Consider the following 17899-nt stretch of genomic DNA (forward strand, 5'->3'; position numbering starts at 1 on the left):
GTCAGGTGGTCTGGTATTCCCATCTCTTTCAGAATTTTCCAGAGTTTATTGTTATCCACACAGTCAAAGGCTTTGGCATAGTCAGTAAAGCAGAAATAGATGTTTTTCTGGAACTCTCTTGCTTTTTTGATGATCCAGCGGATGTTGGCAATTTGATCTCTGGTTCCTCTTCCTTTTCTAAAACTATCTTGAACATCTGGAAGTTCATGGTTCATGTGTTGTTGAAGCCTGAATTAGAAGAAGTACTGAAGTTTTAGTAGAAACTGATGATGGTGAGGAGGAAAAACATGATTCACGTGTTGTTGAAAGCCTGAATTAGAAGAAGTATTGAATTTTTAGTAGAAACTGATGGTGATGGTGAGGAGGAAAAACAGTACTTTTTCACTCAAAATGAGTGATTGAAGGCATTTCTTTTTCCCATCTGCATTTAAACATGCTTAGGTCTTTCTTGATTTGAAAATTATCTTTTCATTTCTCTACCTTTCAACTACTTTTTCTCCTTCACAGCTAAATTTCTTGAGAAAATTGATTCTATTTTCTACTTCTGTTTTGTTCAGCATTCAGTCAGTCCTAAAGTATTGAAGTCTAGCTTCAACCTCCCATCACACAAGTGAAGTGACTTACTAATGATTTCCTTGTATGAAATCCAGTGGACATGTCTCAGCCTTTTTTACCTTACTTTTTTTTTTTAATTAGAAGTTGGCTTAACTGACCCTCCTTCTTGAAACTTTTTTTTTTTAATAGTTTTGTACAGACAGTCAGCACCAGTGCTATAAAACCGATCTTATACATCTCTCAAATTACCTACTTACCTTTATCTTTATTCCCATTACCTTTCCCCTGGTTTATTACCACTAAAAGCTCATTAAATTGGTCTTCCTCTAGAGTCTTCTTTCACTTTAATCCATTCTCCTTGTTCTTATGTGAATGGTATTTGTAAACTGCAACATTTTTTCCTTCATCTTAAAACTCCTCTAGAGCTTCCTAATTGCAGTTAAAATCAAGCTTAATCTTAACTTTATAGAACCCTGTGTGGTTAATCTCATTTTTCTTCTCAAGCCTCAATTCTCTTCACTCCTAGTCTTACCAAACCTCTTTTTTGGTCTTAGGTGCTAGAAGGATTTCTGCATAATGTTCCTTCTGTTTGGTTGGAAAAGTCCTTGAACTTCTCTCCTACCCCCATTTCTTTTTCTTTTTTTTGAAATAAATCAGTCCTGTGTCTTTATTAAAGTTAGAGACTAGATCTGACAAACAAGGGGTGAGGTGCTGGCTAGAAGGGAGGGGGCGGGGCTCAGGCCCTGGGGATTCAAGGGCATACTGATGGCCTGGGAGGGACCAAGATCAGGTCCTGGCAGCAGCTGAGGAAGTGCCCGAGGATGAGCATTCAGGCACTGGGGTGGGGCATGGGGGTGGGTGATCAGCTGGTTCTACAGGAGGTCCAGGGCCATCCTTGGACCCCCTTTCTTGTCTACCTAGATCATCCACTGGTCCTGATCCTGTTCGTTGCCTTCCATGTCCACCTCATTGACCTCTCCATCATCAGGTGACTCATTGTAGTCATTCATCTCATCCATGTCCTGCATGTCCTCGTCATCCTCTGAGTCCTCTTCACTATCCTCGTCGTCATCTTCATCTTCCTCTTTCTCGTCGTCATAGTGCTCTGAGGCCGGCTTGCCAATAGGTACCAGGTTGTTGTCTTTCTCTGCAATGCTCTGGAGCCAGGCCTGATGCTGCTGTTCTTGCTGCTGCAGCTCTGTCTCCTCCACACAGGGTCCATCCAGATTAAACCACAGTGTCTCAGTCACACGGGGGAAGAGTGAGGGGAACAAGGTGGGCCTGGCTCCTAGAAGGAAAACTGAGGCCCAGCAAAGGCAACGATTGGCTCTAGGTCACACGGTAAGCTGGGCACAGAACGCTTGCGGGGAATAGATCCAGGCCAGGTATAAGAGCTCCTACCCCCATTTCTTAGCTAATTCCCATTCATCTTTCTGGCTCAGTTGAACTTATTTTGGGAAGCTTTTCGTGACCCTCAGAGATCTCTGTTCAAAGCCTTCCTGTATTGTGTGCCTTTCTCTTTACGTCACTTCTTACCCCATATTGTAATTGTCTGTTTACTTATTTGTATTGCCCTTCTGGACTGATACCTCTGTTAGGAAAAGGCTCTTCGTATCCCGAGTGTTTAATTTAGTTCTTGGCACCATAGGTGAATGAGTTTATGTATAAATGAGTGAAATCTTGCTGCTGCTTCAAATATTTGAAACTAAGAAAAACGATGTTAAAGACCATACTTTAGCATCAGAATATAGAAATATATATATGAAACTTGTTTAAGCCTTCTATTTAAATTAGATCCAAATAAAACAAAACATGATAAGAGAAAAGGAAATTATAGCTTAAATGTCATGCTTGTGGTTTTTTTTTTTAAGTATTAGATTGTAGACTCCATTCTAGATCCACTCTAGGCCAGTTTCCGGGTACTAAGATAGATTCAGAAAAGAGATACCTGATAATTTTATTGTAGAGACCATTGAAAGAATGACTGTGTCTTTAGTATATTTGATGAAACCTTAATGTGAAAGGAAATAACCTTTGAAATACATCAGAAATCAGACTTCTTTCAGGGGCTACCTATTCATTGAGAACACATACAATGAAGGCTTTTGGGGAAGGGGGCAAATATTTTTCTACAACTGTTTGAGACTGTCAAACCTCTTTTTTGATTGTAAGTGACATTTTAGTTAAAGCACTGCTTACTCTGTTTATGATATATTTAATTAGAAAAAAAGAACTCCGATGCTCTTCTTTCTTCTCTGTTGTTGCTAAATTAATATTTGCACTAGCAGATGAGTAGAAAAAGGAAGAGTTGTTAAATAGGCTAATTTTATTACTATTCTTGTATGTTTAAAATTGAGCAGGAAATTAAGGCCTCATGTTAGGCTTTGGATAATGTTTTTGGTTTAGGCTAATTTTCCTAGTGTGTGAAATCTAAACTCAATATTACATATAAATTAGGTTGTATAAATCTTTATGGAAGGAGATTTGTGGCAGGAATCTTCTAACTGTATTTCTAAGTTTTGATTATGTCATCTGTAAAGTGGCAGTGATACCTTTCAGAGGGTTTTTGGTCAAGGGTAAATATGATTGATCACATATGTTATGTACTCAGTAAATATTCATGAAATGAGAATTCCAAGGAAGGAAACGAATAGCTGCTGCTGCTGCTGCTTCTGCGTCGCTTCGGTCGTGTCTGACTCTGTGCGACCCCGTAGATGGCAGCCCACCAGGCTCCCCCGTCCCTGGGATTCTCCAGGCAAGAACACTGGAGTGGGTTGCCATTTCCTTTTCCAATGCGTGAAAGTGAAAAGTGAAAGTGAAGTCGTTCTGTCGTGTCCAGCTCTTGGTGACCCCATGGACTGCAGCCTACCAGGCTCCTCTGTCCATGGGATTTTCCAGGCAAGAGTACTGGAGTGGGTTGCCATTGCCTTCTCCAAACAATAGCTGAGCAAAGAGTAAAATTAATAATAGTATAATGAGATTGATTGTAAGGTAGCAGTGTCAGTATGAGAAGTAAAAGTTTTTGTTCCATCTTGTGACTTGAAAATTTTATATAAATTGAATTCTTTAATGGTGATGTTTATATACCTGCATTAAAACTTTTACCACTCAAAAATATACTTTACAAACCACTGTGTTGCAAATAACTAAGGTTGGTCTAATACTGTTTCATTAAAGGTCTACCATTACTCAACTGAAGGAACTATTTTTCTTAACCTTTTCCTCCCTACAGCCTCCTAATCAGAATGTATTTTTTAAGAGTTTGTAGTAGCTAGGTCAGGCATCATGGTCTTTATTTTACATCACCACACTGCTGAAGCACTGAAATTAAAAGACTAGAATTGTGCTTATACAATAGCTTGAGTTAAATAAATAGCTTAAGTTAAATAACTGTAGTAGGTCTAGAGATTAGATTTATTTGACAAAGATCTTACATTTGGAATACTCTAGCGATTACTCTTAAGCAGAATAAAGGTAATAACCTAAAAAGGTATTTTCAACAAATACTCATACTGAGCAGAGATAGCAGCTGAGTTTATTTGTAAACTGGCACGTTCTCGAACCATTAAATGATTGCTCTATATGGTTAAGTTTAACCAGAATTAATGACAATTTGCTAACATAAAATATTTTAAAACAATTGGATGGGATCTCTTAAATTCTAATATTTCAAGTGGTAGAATCTTAAATACATATTTCAGATACTTTCCCTTTTGTTTTTCCAAGATAGTAAAGGAATAATGGATATAGAGAAGTTGAGAACTTATCTTAGTAAGAAGATTTTTTTTGAAAAAACAATTTTAGATTTACAGTAAAATCAAGAGCATGTTACAGAGTTCCCATCACTCCCTACCCACTTTCCCCTATTAATAATATTTTATATGAATGATATATTTATTACAATTAATGAATCAATATTAATCCATTATTATTAACCAAAGTTCATACCTTATTCAGAGTTCCTTAATTTTTAATTAATGTCCTTTCTGTGTTCTAGAATCTCAATTAGGTTACCTTATAACATTTACTTTTTATATCTCCTTGTTGTGGTAGTTTCTCAGACTTTGTTGATAACCTGGGCAGTTTTGAGGGATACCAGTCAAGTATTAATAGATACCTCTCTATTGGAATTTATCTAATGTTTTCCTCATGATTTGGGATTGTGGATTTTTGGGAAGAAGACCACGGATACGAAGTGCCATTTTTGTCATGTCATACCAAGAGATACACTATTTTTTTAAAACTAGTGTTATTTTATTGAAGTATAGTTGATTTACAATGTTGTGTTAATTTCTACTCTATGGTAAAATGATTCAGTTATACTTACGTATGTTCTTTTTCCTATTCTTTTCCATTATGGTTTATCACAGGATATTGGCTATAGTTCCCTGTGCTATACAGTAGGAATTTGTTGTTTATTCTCTGTATAATAGTTTATATCTGTTAATCCCATATGCCCAATCCCTCCCCCACTTTCTTTCCCTCTTGGTAACCACAAGTCTGTTATGTATGTTTGTGACTGTTTCTGTTTTATAGATAGGTTTATTTGTGTCATATTTTAGATTTTGCATGTAAGTGATGTATAGTATTTATCTTTCTCTTTCTGACTTAATTCAGTTAGTATGATAATCTCTAGGTCTGTCCATGTTGCAGAAAATGGCATTATTTTATTCTTTTTTATGATTGAACAGTATTCCACTGTATATGTGTGTACTACATCTTCTTTATCCATTTATCTGTCTATGGACATTTAGTTTGTTTCCATGTCTTGGCTATTGTGAACAGCACTGCAGTTTATATTGGGGTGCATGTATCCTTTCAAACTGTGGTTTTCTCTGGATATTTGCCCAGGAATGGGATTGCAGGATCGTATGGCAACTCTATAGTTTTTTGAGGACCTTCCATACTATTTTCCATGGAGGCTGCACCAGTTTTGGTTCCTACCAGTGGTGTAGGAGGATTCCCTTTTCTCAAAACCCTCTCAGCATTTGTTATCTGTGGACTTGTTTAATGATGGCCATTTTGGCAGGTGTGAGGTGGTGCCTCATTGTAGTATTGATTTGTGTTTTTTAATAATTAGCAATGTTGAGTACCTTTTTATGTGTCTATTGGCTATCTGTATGTCTTCTATTAATATTTGCGTCTTTTTTGCTAATTTTTTATTGGGTTGGTTGTTTTTTGTCCTTGAGTTTTATGAGCAATTTGTATATTTTTTTTAAATTAAGCCCTTGTCATTCCTGTCATTTGCAAATATTTTCTCCCATTGTTCTTTTGTTTTGTTTATGGTTTCCTTTGCTATGCAAAAACTTTTAAGTTGACTAGGTCTTCTTTGTTTATTTTTGTTTTTATTTCTATTGCCTTGGGAGACTGACCCGAGGAAACATTGGTAACATTTATGCCAGAGAATGTTTTACATATGTTCTCTTCTATGTGTTTTATGGTGTCATGTCTTATATTTAAGTCTTTAAGCCATTTTGAGTTTATTTTTTGTATGGTGAGAGGGCGTGTTCTAACTTCATTGATTTACCTGCAGCTGTTCAGCTTTCCCAATACCACTTGCTAAAGGGACTTTCTCTATTGTATACTGTTGGCTCCTTTGTCAAAGATTAATTGACCATAGATGTATCAGTTTATTTCTGGATTCTATTCTGTTCCATTGATCCATATTTCTGTTTTTATGCCAATGCCACATTGTTTTGACTACTTTGCTTTGTAGTCAAAGTACAAAAGTCAAAGTAGCTTTTGTACTTTGCTTTGTCTGAAGTCTGGGAGGGTTATGCTTCCTGCTTTGTTCTTTTTCCTTAGGGTTGCTTTGGGTCTTTCCTGGTCCTATAGAAATTTTAGGATTATTTGTTCTAGGCCTGTAAAAAATATCACTGGTAATTTGATAGGGATCACATTAAATCTGTAGAGTGCTTTGGGTAGTATGACCATTTTAACAATTAATTCTTCCAATCCAAGAACATGGGATCTTTTCATTTTTTTGAATCATCTTCCATTTTCTTTATTAATGTTTATGATGTTTATTAATGTTTAAAACTTCTCAGAATTTAAATCTTTCACCTTCTTGGTCAGGTTTATTCCTAATTATTTTATTTTTGATGCGATTTTAAAAGGGATTGTTTGTTTACATTCCCTTTCTGATATTTCATTGCTAATGTAAAGAAATGCAACCGATTTCTGTATGTTAGTCTTGTATCGTGCTAATTTGTTGAATTTATTTATCAGTTCTAGTACTTTTTGTGTAGAGTCTTTAGGGTTTTCTATATGTAGTATCATGTCATCTGCATATAATGACAATTTTAGCTTTTCCCAAGGGATATACTGTTAATATGATTGATTGCAGTTGTTGACCTGGATCACCTAGCTGAGGTATAGTTTGTCAGGTTTCTCCACTGTGAAGTTACTCTCTGTCTTCCATACTCTGTTGTTTGGAAAGAAGTCACTATGCACAGCCCACACTTAAGGAGTGGGAAGTTATGGATCTCTCTCCTTGAGAGCAGAGCATCTCCACAAATTATTTGGAAACCTTCTACATGGGAGATTTTTTTTTTCCTCCCTTTTTTCTTTCTCTCCCCCCACCCCCCACTTCTTCATCTCACTCTCCCTCTCCCTCATTCTTCCTTTAGTCATTTATTTGTGTAAGTATAGACTCATAAATACTTTGGGGTGTAATTTAGTATCACTGTTTTATTGTTCAAACTGTTTCAGCTTTGGCCATAGGGAACCTTTCTATTGTCTCCTGTGTCCCATTAAGATGGTGTACTTTTGTTATATATATTTGTCTTTACAGACACTTTCTTGCTTTTTTGGCACTTCAAAATACTCCAGATTCATCTTGTGTATTTCGTGTCCCAGTGCTAGAATCAGCCTTCTCTGCAAAGGAACCCAATTTCCCTTTATTGCAGAAGGCAGTATTAGAAGTCAGTTTTTGAGTTCTTTATGCTCACTGCTGGATGCTGTTGATTATTTTATTTATCTGTCTCAGCTGGCAGAGCAGGAAAATACATGTGTATTCAGTAATCTGTATATATACACATATCTATAAATACTTCTATATGTAATTATGTACATGTATATAAAGCTAAACATAAGTTTATACTTTGATTCCATCCCTAATTAATTATATTACCACATGGATTCTTCTAGCTTCTCCCCTTGTTTATCTGTAAATTTCTATTCTAGCAATAGCAAACCCTAGTTATCCTCCACTCATTTGTGTATTCCATTATATATGTACACAGTATTAGAACTGTTCATTATAGCTACTTGGGAAATAGCTATGTAAAGCAGAATATATTGCTTATGATCAGTTCCTACTCATTTCCAGAGTTACCTCAGTCAGGATCTTTTCCTTCTACCCCCTTCAGTAAGGTAGTTTCATACATGTATAATATACTTAGATCCTTGTGTCAGAGAATTCCTTCTTAGGGTTCCCTAGTCTACTAAATGATTTTTTTAAAATTTGCATACATTAAAGTTCTTTATGCTTTCAAGTTTCACGCTTTTGGCAGATCCATGTCATGAATCCAGCATTATAGTACCATGCAGAATAATTTCACTGGTATTAAAAATTCCCTGTATGTCATGTACTCAACCCTCCTCCTTCCCCTGAACTTCTGGGAACTACTGATCTCTTTACTATCTTTAATTTTACCTTTTACAGAATTTAATATTACTGAAATTGTAACATACAGCCTTTTCAGACTGAAGAAATTTATTTTAATATTTATTATTTATATATTTTTTTGGTTGTACCTTGCATCACATGGGGTCTTAGTTCTTTACTCCCACAGGGAGTAAACCTGCACCCTGTGCAGTGAAGCGTGGAGTCCTAACCACTGGACTACCAGGGGAGTTCCAAAGAAATTTATTTTTATTCTTCAGATTTGAAAACTGCACTTACTTATTTGAATGTGTCAAATCTTCAGCTGTATCACACAGATTACCTAGTTACGGCATGAGGGCTTAGCTGTCCCAGGATGTGTAGGGTCTTGGTTCCCTGACCAGGGGTTGAAACCGTGTCACCTGCATTGCAGGGTGCATCCTTAACTGCTGGACCAATAGGAAACCATGCAAGTTTTGTGGGTTTTTTCTGTTGATTTTTTAATTTTTAATTGAAGAATAATTGCTTTACAATGTTGTGTTGGTTTCTGCCATACATCAACATGAATCAGCCATAGGTAAAGATATCTATGCAAGTTTTTTATCTCTTTCATTTCTGCTTAGGGATATATATGGTAATCTTATTGGGAAAACCTCTGAATACTCTAGGAAATTGTTCAAATTAGCTGGGCTGGAAGAATTAAATTCAGTATTTTCTTACAATCTTTTAACTTATTTTGGACTTTTACATCTTTACCAGTGTATGGACTAGGCCTTTCAATTTGATAATCATTTAATCTTGATTAAAGAGAAAAAAAATAGGGGGGTGAAGAGTTACACTTTGTCATCTCTGTTGGATTATTTTTTTAAGTCAATCATTGTGGAATAATTTATATATAGTAAAGATTGTCAGAAGTTATTAACTTCAAAGAGACACCTTTCTTCTCAGTTGCAGTAACTGTTACAGTGCTTTTTTCAAGCTCCTGCTTTTTTTCTCCCATAAGTCTCTTCTTACTTGTGCCTCATTAATTGTTACTTGCGTGCAATAGTTTGCTGCAAGTTTAATAGACTCAACCATTTTTTTATTGATGATACAGAAGTGTATCCTGCATGATAAGTCTTTGGTTATTCAGCTAAATGGGATAGACGTTCTGAGGGTGAAGTGGGACAGTTAAGGGTATTAATAGAGAGGTTAGGTCTAGCACTCAGCTCACTGCAGTCACCCTGAGACTGCGCCTGCCCGGTAGAGAATACCGGCACAGTCAAGGTTTGTGCACTCCATGTACCTCAAAGCAAACGAAGGCAGAGTGAGAGTGAGCTTAGACTTAACCTCTGTAACTTACCCCAGGAGTGACTGTTAATGTAGCGCTTGCTTTCTGATTCAATTCTAACATTTGAATGAAGTAGCTCTTATCTTGAGATAAGTCTTACTTTCAGTGTTAACAGTTTTAATATTAATTATTAAACATTTCATTAGGGATTAGTTAACAGAGGACTTGAGAATAAGAATATATTTTAGGTAGGGGCAGAAAAAGTGTTTTGATAGATACTGTTATACTGCAGTCACGCCCTGGTTGTGGACATCAAAACTGCTTTGCTTTACCTTTGAAATTTCTGCTTGTTTGCTGACTTCTGGACTTTAAAGTTTCAGTATACTTTTGATTGCACAGAACATCTATCCATTCGTTCATTCAGAGAATGTTTACTGAACATGTGTATGCTGGGAAGTGTGCTGCAAACTGGATAAATGAAACAGTGGACTTTTCAGATATGTTGCCGTTATGGAGTTTACAGTCTGTTGGGAAATAGAATGAAATTTATTCAAAGTCATAAAGAACAATGGTGCTTCACTAATATTTTAAAGACCTAGTAACTTATTTTGAAGTGAACTTGGAGCAATTTGTCCTTTGTTCTTTTTGCAAAATACATTCGCGCATTCAAGGTTTTTTGGACTAGTGTGTTTCCATATGTGATCCATATGTGAAATCAGACATTACTCAGAGAGCCAGGACAATGCACACCAGAGGGAGAGAGTTGGGGAGAATATGAACAGGTAGTAGGTTTATGTGGGTAAAATTCATATTAACCTATTTATAGGCAGGGAAGTAAAAAATATTTCTTTTTACTCAAGAAATATTAAGGAATTTATATTGTGTAAGTCCTTTTTTCTGTGAAAATGTTTAATATATAAGAATTGACAAAGAAGTTAAATTCCTTTAGAATGGAGATATAACAGAAAGAATGGGCTTCCCAGGTGGCTCAGTGGTAAAAAAATCCGCCTGCCAAGCAGAATACACGAGATTTGACCCCTGGGTCGGAAAGAGCCCCTGGAGAAGAAATTGGCAACCTACACCAGTATCTTTGCCTGGGAAATCCCATGGACAGAGGAGCCGGTGGGCTACAGTCCATGGGGTTGCAGACGAATTGGACGTGACTTAGTGACTAAACATCAACAGAAAACAAATGAGAATCATGACAACTAAGATCATGTCTGAATTATGTGAAAGTTTCCTGTAACTCTGGTCAAGAAAATTTGCCACAGATATCTTATTCTGACAGGGTACAGCAGAGGGACTGAAAGTGGTGATCCCTTCTGATGCTAAATTTTTTTCTAATTTAGCTGTTTCTTAATGACTGATTGCTTGAAAGTCAAGATGCTTGTTTTCTTATTTTCTGTACTTGTTCAGGTTTAAGAATTAAGAATTTAAGATGGGGGAATAAGGCTTTGCTTTCTCTAACTGATATTTTCTGACTAGGTACTTCGTAACTCAGGAAGACCTCATTTATTCCCAGTAATATGTTTTACTAAAACTCTTTCAGGTAACTTTACAAAGACGTGTGACTTAATAGTAGATCATGGCTTGAACTCAGTTTTTATTTATTGTTGTTACTAAAAAATTTTAGTGAGTTTTTTTTTTCTTTTTGTCTCTGTAGTTATCAGAGACTGTTACAGACTATTGCTGTACTCGAAGCTCAGCGTTCTCAAGCAGTCCAGGACCTTGAAAGTTTAGGCAGACATCAGAGAGAAGCACTAAAAAATCCCATTGGATTTGTGGAAAAACTCCAGAAGAAGGTATATTTTGACCACTTTTAAAATTTATTGAGATATATTTGGTAATAACCTTATTTATTCTTTTTATATGAATACTTTTTAAAATGTTTAACCATGTTACTGAAGGTGGGATACTGCCTTCCTACACCCCAACCAAACGCACAAGTATACCCCCAGTGAAGATAGCTAGGACCTTTAACTGGATGCTTGTATAGAAACTTGATGTCCTGTTTCTAGCCATTTTTAGTCTTTTTCTGTTACTTTTTTCCTTCCCCATCTTAAAAATATTTTCCCTTTTTTGCTTTCAGGACTTTTAAGTTTATTGAAACTAAAAGAAAAAATATTTTAGTATTTTTAGTGTTTATTTACTGCTTTATTTACTCTAAAAGCAGTAGAAACAATGGTGATACAAAGAAAAATTCTGTTTTAAATGTCTTTAAGGATATAGTTGCCAAGTTCATGAGAATGAGGTGTAAGACGTGCGTTTATGCCGTAGTATTTGTCTTGAATTAGGGACCCACAAATTATTCAATAAATTTGAGAGGTAAATATTAGTCAGACAAAAGCGTTGTCTGAAAAGATTAAAACTGAAAAACTATGAAAAAGAATCTTCTTTTTCACCTTAACGCACAAATTTAGCCTGTTTTGTATGACAAGTTTAGTTATTAGTTATTAATGAGTCACAGAAGTGGTGTACCAGGTGTTGAGGCAGCAGTCTTGGGGACTTCATTTTATGAACACTTACAGTGTTTACTTATCATCGATTCAACTAAAATAGATTGTGTTTTAGTCTTAAACTCATTTTTTTCAGTTGATGGATGGGCAAAAAAGTTGTAACTACACACATTTACTATATACGTATGTGGTTGGTTGTCTGCTGATTTTCCATGTCCATGTTTAGTTTAGAACTAGATTTCTTTTCACTTTATCTCAGAAACAGGGATGTGACATTGACCCTCTTAAAATTTTTTTGCAAAAATGTTCAAATGTGTATTAAATCCCAGATACATTGGTAATCATGAAAGACTTGTGTTCCTTGGAAAGAAAATTTTCTGCTGGTTTTAATTTAGAAGTTTGATTCTTTAGTTTTTTTGTGTTAACTCATGTATGCTTAATTTGCCTACTTTCTTTAAGTTTACCATAGTAGTTAAGTTGTTGACATATGATCTCATTGTTTTAGTGAACATCTGAAAACTCCTAATTGAAATTAAGGAAACTTGGTGTATATATTGGTACATAGAATGCAGGGAACTTTTATGGCTTGTTAGCTTTCTTTGATGTTTTACAGTCCTTGTTTTAAAAGACACTCTATTCTAACTTTTCAAAAAGTTGAGTCTTAGACTGAAATATGCTATTATAATGATGGATGTAGTGTACTGTATCACAGGCAAAGTAAAAATTAAGAATTCTGCGTCACAGTGTGGACTTTGCTTGCCAGTTTCATAATTTATGACCTGATTTTTTTAAGCAACATTTTATTATGAAAAGTGTTAAGTAGACAAAAAAGTGGAAAATATTATATAGTTAATACCCACATCCATCCTCTAGATTCTACAATAAACATTTTACTGTATTTGCTTTATTGTGTGTTTTTTCAATCCATCCATCCACCCACCATTCTATCTCATCAAGATGGAATCCATTTCATGCATTCCAGAGTTGCAGACACACATACTTAACACTAAAACACTTCAGAGTGCATATTATTAATTAAAATTTTTTTTAAGATTTTTAAGGTGAAATTTACATACAGTGAAATTCAGAAATCCCAGTTTGATCATTATATGAGTTCTGACCAATACCCCCACTTATGTAACCCAAATTCCTATCAAAAGACTGATCACATAATAACCTGGTTTTAGTACTGACAACTAATAGCTTCTCTGAAGGTGGCTGGTAAAGTAACTGAATTCGAAGTAAAGTATAGTTTTGATTCTCAAAATGTGGTAGGTTTTTTTGTACGTGTCTTAAGAGTTATATAATATGAAAATAATTCACTGTTTTGTGAATAAGTCAGGAACACAGGGGTCCATTTAAAATGAATTCTGTGTGTCAGGTCATATCTATTTCAGTCAAACACATTTCATATGCTGTTCTTAGAGATAAAAACCATTCTTTGCTATTTCTGTTTAAGTGTGTTAAAGGACATTATGTCTGTATAGTTGAGCTGTAGACCTCTATCTAAAAATAGTGCTTATGTTTTGTTAAGTTCATTTTTCTTTATGTGGCTATCATTATACCATTTAATGCTTTGACTGTATTATCTTTATTGAGTGTTCGATTCAGAGTGAATAGAAATGCCAGTTGATTATTATTTAGATTTGTAATCATCTGAAAATTTGCTTATTGTTGATAATTTCTTGAATTAACCTTAGATGTCACTTTCTTTTTTTCCTCCCACCAGGCTGATATAGGGCTTCCATATCCACAGAGAGTTGTTCAATTACCTGAGATTGTATGGGACCAATATACCAATAGCCTTGGAAACTTTGAAAGAGAATTTAAAAATCGTAAAAGGCATACTAGGAGAGTAAAGCTAGTTTTTGATAAAGGTAATAAATTACATGATAATTTAAGTAGAAAAATACCTGGCAAAGTCTTGCTTTAATAATCCTATACATGGTTTTCTTTTTAGTAGGTTTACCTGCTAGACCAAAAAGTCCTTTAGATCCTAGGAAGGATGGAGAGTCCCTTTCATACTCTATGTTGCCTTTGAGTGATGGTCCAGAAGGCTCAAACAGTCGTCCTCAGGTAGGCAGTATGAAGTGTTGGAGTAGGAAAATTTGAATTTTAGGCAAAAGATTTTAACATTTGCTGACTTGTATTCTTAAATTTCAAGCAGTCTTCACTTGAAGATATAGTAAGGACATGAACTTCGAAGTTAAGAAAAAGCTGGGTTGAAATCACAACTTCACTACTTACTAACAGTAGAACTTCAGATGGTCGTTTCTATTAAAGTCTCCAGGCTGCAGTTTCCTCTTATATAAAATGTGATTAATATCACCCTATGTTGTAGAGTTGTTGTGAGGATTATAATGAGTAGTACCTGTAACATGATTAGTTCAGTACCTGACACATAGTACAGTATTTATTCTAAAAATAAGAGCCCTTTGTGTGTAGTGGAATATAACCAAGATTTGCTAGTAACCTGGCCTTGCTGCTGTTAATTAGATGAACCTTGATAAATGTGGGTTCAGAATGAAAAAGTAGCATTTCTTTTTCTTTAAAATGAAGTTGCTGTCATCATTCATGTGTTATTTGGCTATATCAAAGAGTAGTCTTTGTTTTTTTGTCTCTGACAAAAGCCTTATTTTATATGCAGATGATAAGAGGACGCCTGTGTGATGATACCAAACCTGAAACATTTAACCAATTGTGGACTGTTGAAGAACAGGTAATAGATATTTCTCAATTGTGTAGGTTAAAAAAAAAGCAGTTAAAATTAGAGTAAGTATTGTGAATAAAGTGTATATTATTGTATGTGTGTGTGTGCGTGCATGCGTGCTGAGTCACTTCAGTTGTGTCCGACTCTTCGCAACCCTGTGGACTGTAGTCTGCCAGACTCATCTCTCCATGGGATTCTCTAGGCAAGAATACTAGAGTAGGTTACCATGCCCTTCTCCAGGGGATCTTCCCTGCCCAGAGTTCGAACCTGTGTCTCTTATGTCTCCTGCATTGGCAGATGGATTCTTTGCCACTAGCACCACCTGGGAAGTGTATGCTGTTGTATGCAATCCCTCTTAATCATGAATTTTAAATATTTAAACTCATTTCTATATACCTTTTTGCATATGTAAAGAATTTTTCATTCTGAGAATATATGATTTCCATTTAGGGGATGGTTTCTAAAGAAGGAACCTGGGTTTTGGGAGGGGGCTTGAAAAAGATACTGAAACAGATGGGATAAAGTTTTTGTAATACAGCTTTGTAAGACAGAAAAAGCTGGAGCCAAGTAAAGCTATAGTTCAAAGTGAATTCTTTTGTTTGGAGAGGAGCTGAAAAAGCAAGGTCATAATATTCTGTTACATTTGGGCATATAGCTAGGATTGTTTGTGGGTAAGGTTTGAGATATATCTCTATCTCATATGAAGATTAGCCCCACAGCTGTAATGAGTTGATCCATTTATAAAAACCTTTGTGCTAAGTCACTTCAATCATATTCGACTCTGTGCAACTCTACGGACTGTAGCCCACCAGGTTCCTCTGTCTATGGGATTCTTCAGGCAAGAATACTGGAGTGGGTTGCCGTTTCCATCTCCAGGGAATAATCATCTCAGCCCAGGGATTGATCCTGGGTCTCCCACGTTGTAGGCAGATTCTTTGCCCAAGTGCATGCATGCATGCTCAGTCGTGTCTGACTCTTTGCGGCTCCATGGACTATAGCCCACCAGGGGATTTCCTTCTCTCAGGGGTCTTCCCAACCCGGGGATCAAACCCGCATCTCTTTTGTCACCTGCATTGGCAGGCAGGTTCCTTGTCACTAGTGCCACCTGGGAAGCCTGTGCGTGTGTGCTTAGTCGTGTCCGACTCTTTGCAACACCATGCACTGTTGCCTGCCAGGTTCCTCTGTCCTTGGGATTCTCTAGGTGAGAATACTGGAGTGGGTTGCCATTTCCTTCTCCAGGGGATCTTTCCGATTCAGGGATCGAACACTGGTCTCTTACAATGCAGGCAGATTCTTTACCATCTTAGCTACCAGGGAAGCCCACCTGTTAAAATACTCCTTTAGCCAAGCCCATGCTAAGATAGGATAAGAAGATTATTCGTAGCACACACTCCAGTCTCCAAGGCGGAGACTTTATTGGTCTTCAGCTCTGCAGAGATAATACCAATCAATGGTGCCTAAAAGCTGATCCTGCACACCGGGATAGCTGGGTGATAACATTCCTTTTATTTCAACATCCAGAATATTCTGCATCCTTAGGACTACTGGAGAATTTTGAAGATAAGTCAGAATATTAAAGTTAAATATTTAAATAGATGATCACACAAAGGAGGAAAAGATCTCTTTTAGTATTTTGTCAGAATACAGATGAATTTTGATATAGTTTTGTCAGATCCATAGTTGCTAGCCTAAACATAGTCTAGCAAGAAAATGTGGTCAGTGGAAATCACTAAAATGTGTAATATATTTCCTTTGTGAGGAGTGCTTTCTTTTTACTGAGGTGAATAGAAAAATCTTTATAAGGTCTTTCATCGGTTTAGTCTGATTCTTATTTTCCTTGTGAAGTCTTAAATTCCTACTAGAAACTTTTCCTACCATGAAGATTTCTAGTTGACCTACCCCTAAAGTTGGGGGGCAGGTGTATTGTAGTTTTTAAGATGAAAGGTGAATGTATTTATTTAGAAACTCAGTATTAAACTTTCTTAAATTTGGTCTTTGGTTTGGCTTAGAAAAAGCTTGAACAACTACTCCTGAAATACCCTCCTGAAGAAGTAGAATCTCGACGCTGGCAGAAGATAGCGGATGAACTAGGCAACAGGACAGCAAAACAGGTAACTGAGGAGGTGGCTCCATATTGTTGGCATGTTTTTCATTTTTTTATTTATTTAAAAGACTGTGCTGGGTCTTTGCTGCTGCCTGCAGGCTTTCTCTAGTTGCAGCAAGAGGGGGTTACTCTAGCTGCAGTGTGTGAGCGTCTCACTGTAGTGGCTGTCTTGTTGTGAAGCACAGGCTGTAGCATACAGTAGTTGTGGTGCACAGGCTAGTTCCCCTGTAGCATGTGGAATCTTCCTGGACCAAGGATCGAACTGATGTTCCCTATATTGCCAGGTGGATTCTTTACTACTGGACCACCAGTGAAGTCCCTGATTTTTTTTTTTTAAGTGAAGGATAATGCAGCTAAAATCAGCAGATCTGCCCCTTCATATTTAGCTACACAATACTATAGTATGTGGAGTTTTAAAAAATAACATTGTATATTTTTATATTGATTTTAGAAACAACTCAAGATAGTTCTGCTTTGAATCATTACGAAATACTAAAAAATAAAAATGTAATGTAGTATTTGATGAGTAGAGCAGTTATGTGCTTTTGGGTTAGACTATGCTAATAGATTGGTGATAATGCCTTAATTAGTATTCCCTGGTTGTCTTTCTAAAAAAAATATCTGCCAGCTTTCTCCTTCACATTCCCATTGATATTAATAGATGTGTTTTTATGCTCATGCACGAATGTTCACAAGTTGAAGATGTATTTAGCTTAGAAATCAAACAGATTTAATTTAACAATATTTTTGGTCTAGATTTTAAAATCTAAGTGTCTTTGGTGGCAATTTAAAATTACTTCTAGATTTATGTAGCTATTAAGTTGTTACTATTCATTAAGGTACACGTATATTTTAAAAACTATTTTGGTACTGAGTGTCTTGTCATTCATTATGTTAAAAGGCTTGTCATGTTTCCCTAGGTTGCCAGTCGAGTGCAGAAGTATTTCATAAAACTAACTAAAGCTGGGATTCCAGTCCCAGGCAGAACACCAAACTTATACATATACTCCAAAAAGGTAAAAAGAAAATTGGTGAAAGTAAACTTTAGATCTCAGATTAAGATCATTAAAGTCAGAGTTGCTGTGTAAAAGTATATATGTTATTCAGAACATTATTTTATTTTTAAATAAACATTTTGTGATATTGCGTATAAGTGAACTTCAGTGTTTTCTTAGGAGTATGTTAGTTTATGTGAGTG

General features: G+C 36.0%; 2 protein-coding genes across 6 annotated transcripts in view; one reads left to right on the forward strand and one right to left on the reverse strand.

Moving 5' to 3' along the window:
* Window positions 1-17899, forward strand: part of ZZZ3 (zinc finger ZZ-type containing 3) — a 118144-nt gene that overhangs the window by 89549 nt on the left and 10696 nt on the right. For 4 of the 5 annotated variants that reach the window (XM_061121590.1, XM_061121592.1, XM_061121594.1 and 1 more), the window contains 6 exons: window positions 11095-11233; window positions 13617-13764; window positions 13848-13963; window positions 14535-14606; window positions 16607-16708; window positions 17622-17717. In XM_061121590.1, coding sequence (XP_060977573.1) covers window positions 11095-11233; window positions 13617-13764; window positions 13848-13963; window positions 14535-14606; window positions 16607-16708; window positions 17622-17717 — 673 coding nt within the window. The remainder of the gene's footprint in view (window positions 1-11094; window positions 11234-13616; window positions 13765-13847; window positions 13964-14534; window positions 14607-16606; window positions 16709-17621; window positions 17718-17899) is intronic. The other variant, XM_061121593.1, reaches the window with a different exon arrangement.
* LOC133041193 (anaphase-promoting complex subunit 15-like) lies at window positions 1336-2096 on the reverse strand. Its single transcript, XM_061121625.1, has 2 exons — window positions 2092-2096; window positions 1336-1884 (listed from the first exon to the last, which is right to left on the reverse strand). Exons 1-2 carry the CDS (start codon window positions 2094-2096, stop codon window positions 1473-1475), a joined length of 417 nt encoding a protein of 138 aa, XP_060977608.1. The 3' UTR covers window positions 1336-1472.

Source organism: Dama dama, chromosome 20, assembly GCF_033118175.1.
Source record: "Dama dama isolate Ldn47 chromosome 20, ASM3311817v1, whole genome shotgun sequence".
NCBI classification, from domain to species: Eukaryota; Metazoa; Chordata; class Mammalia; order Artiodactyla; family Cervidae; genus Dama; species Dama dama.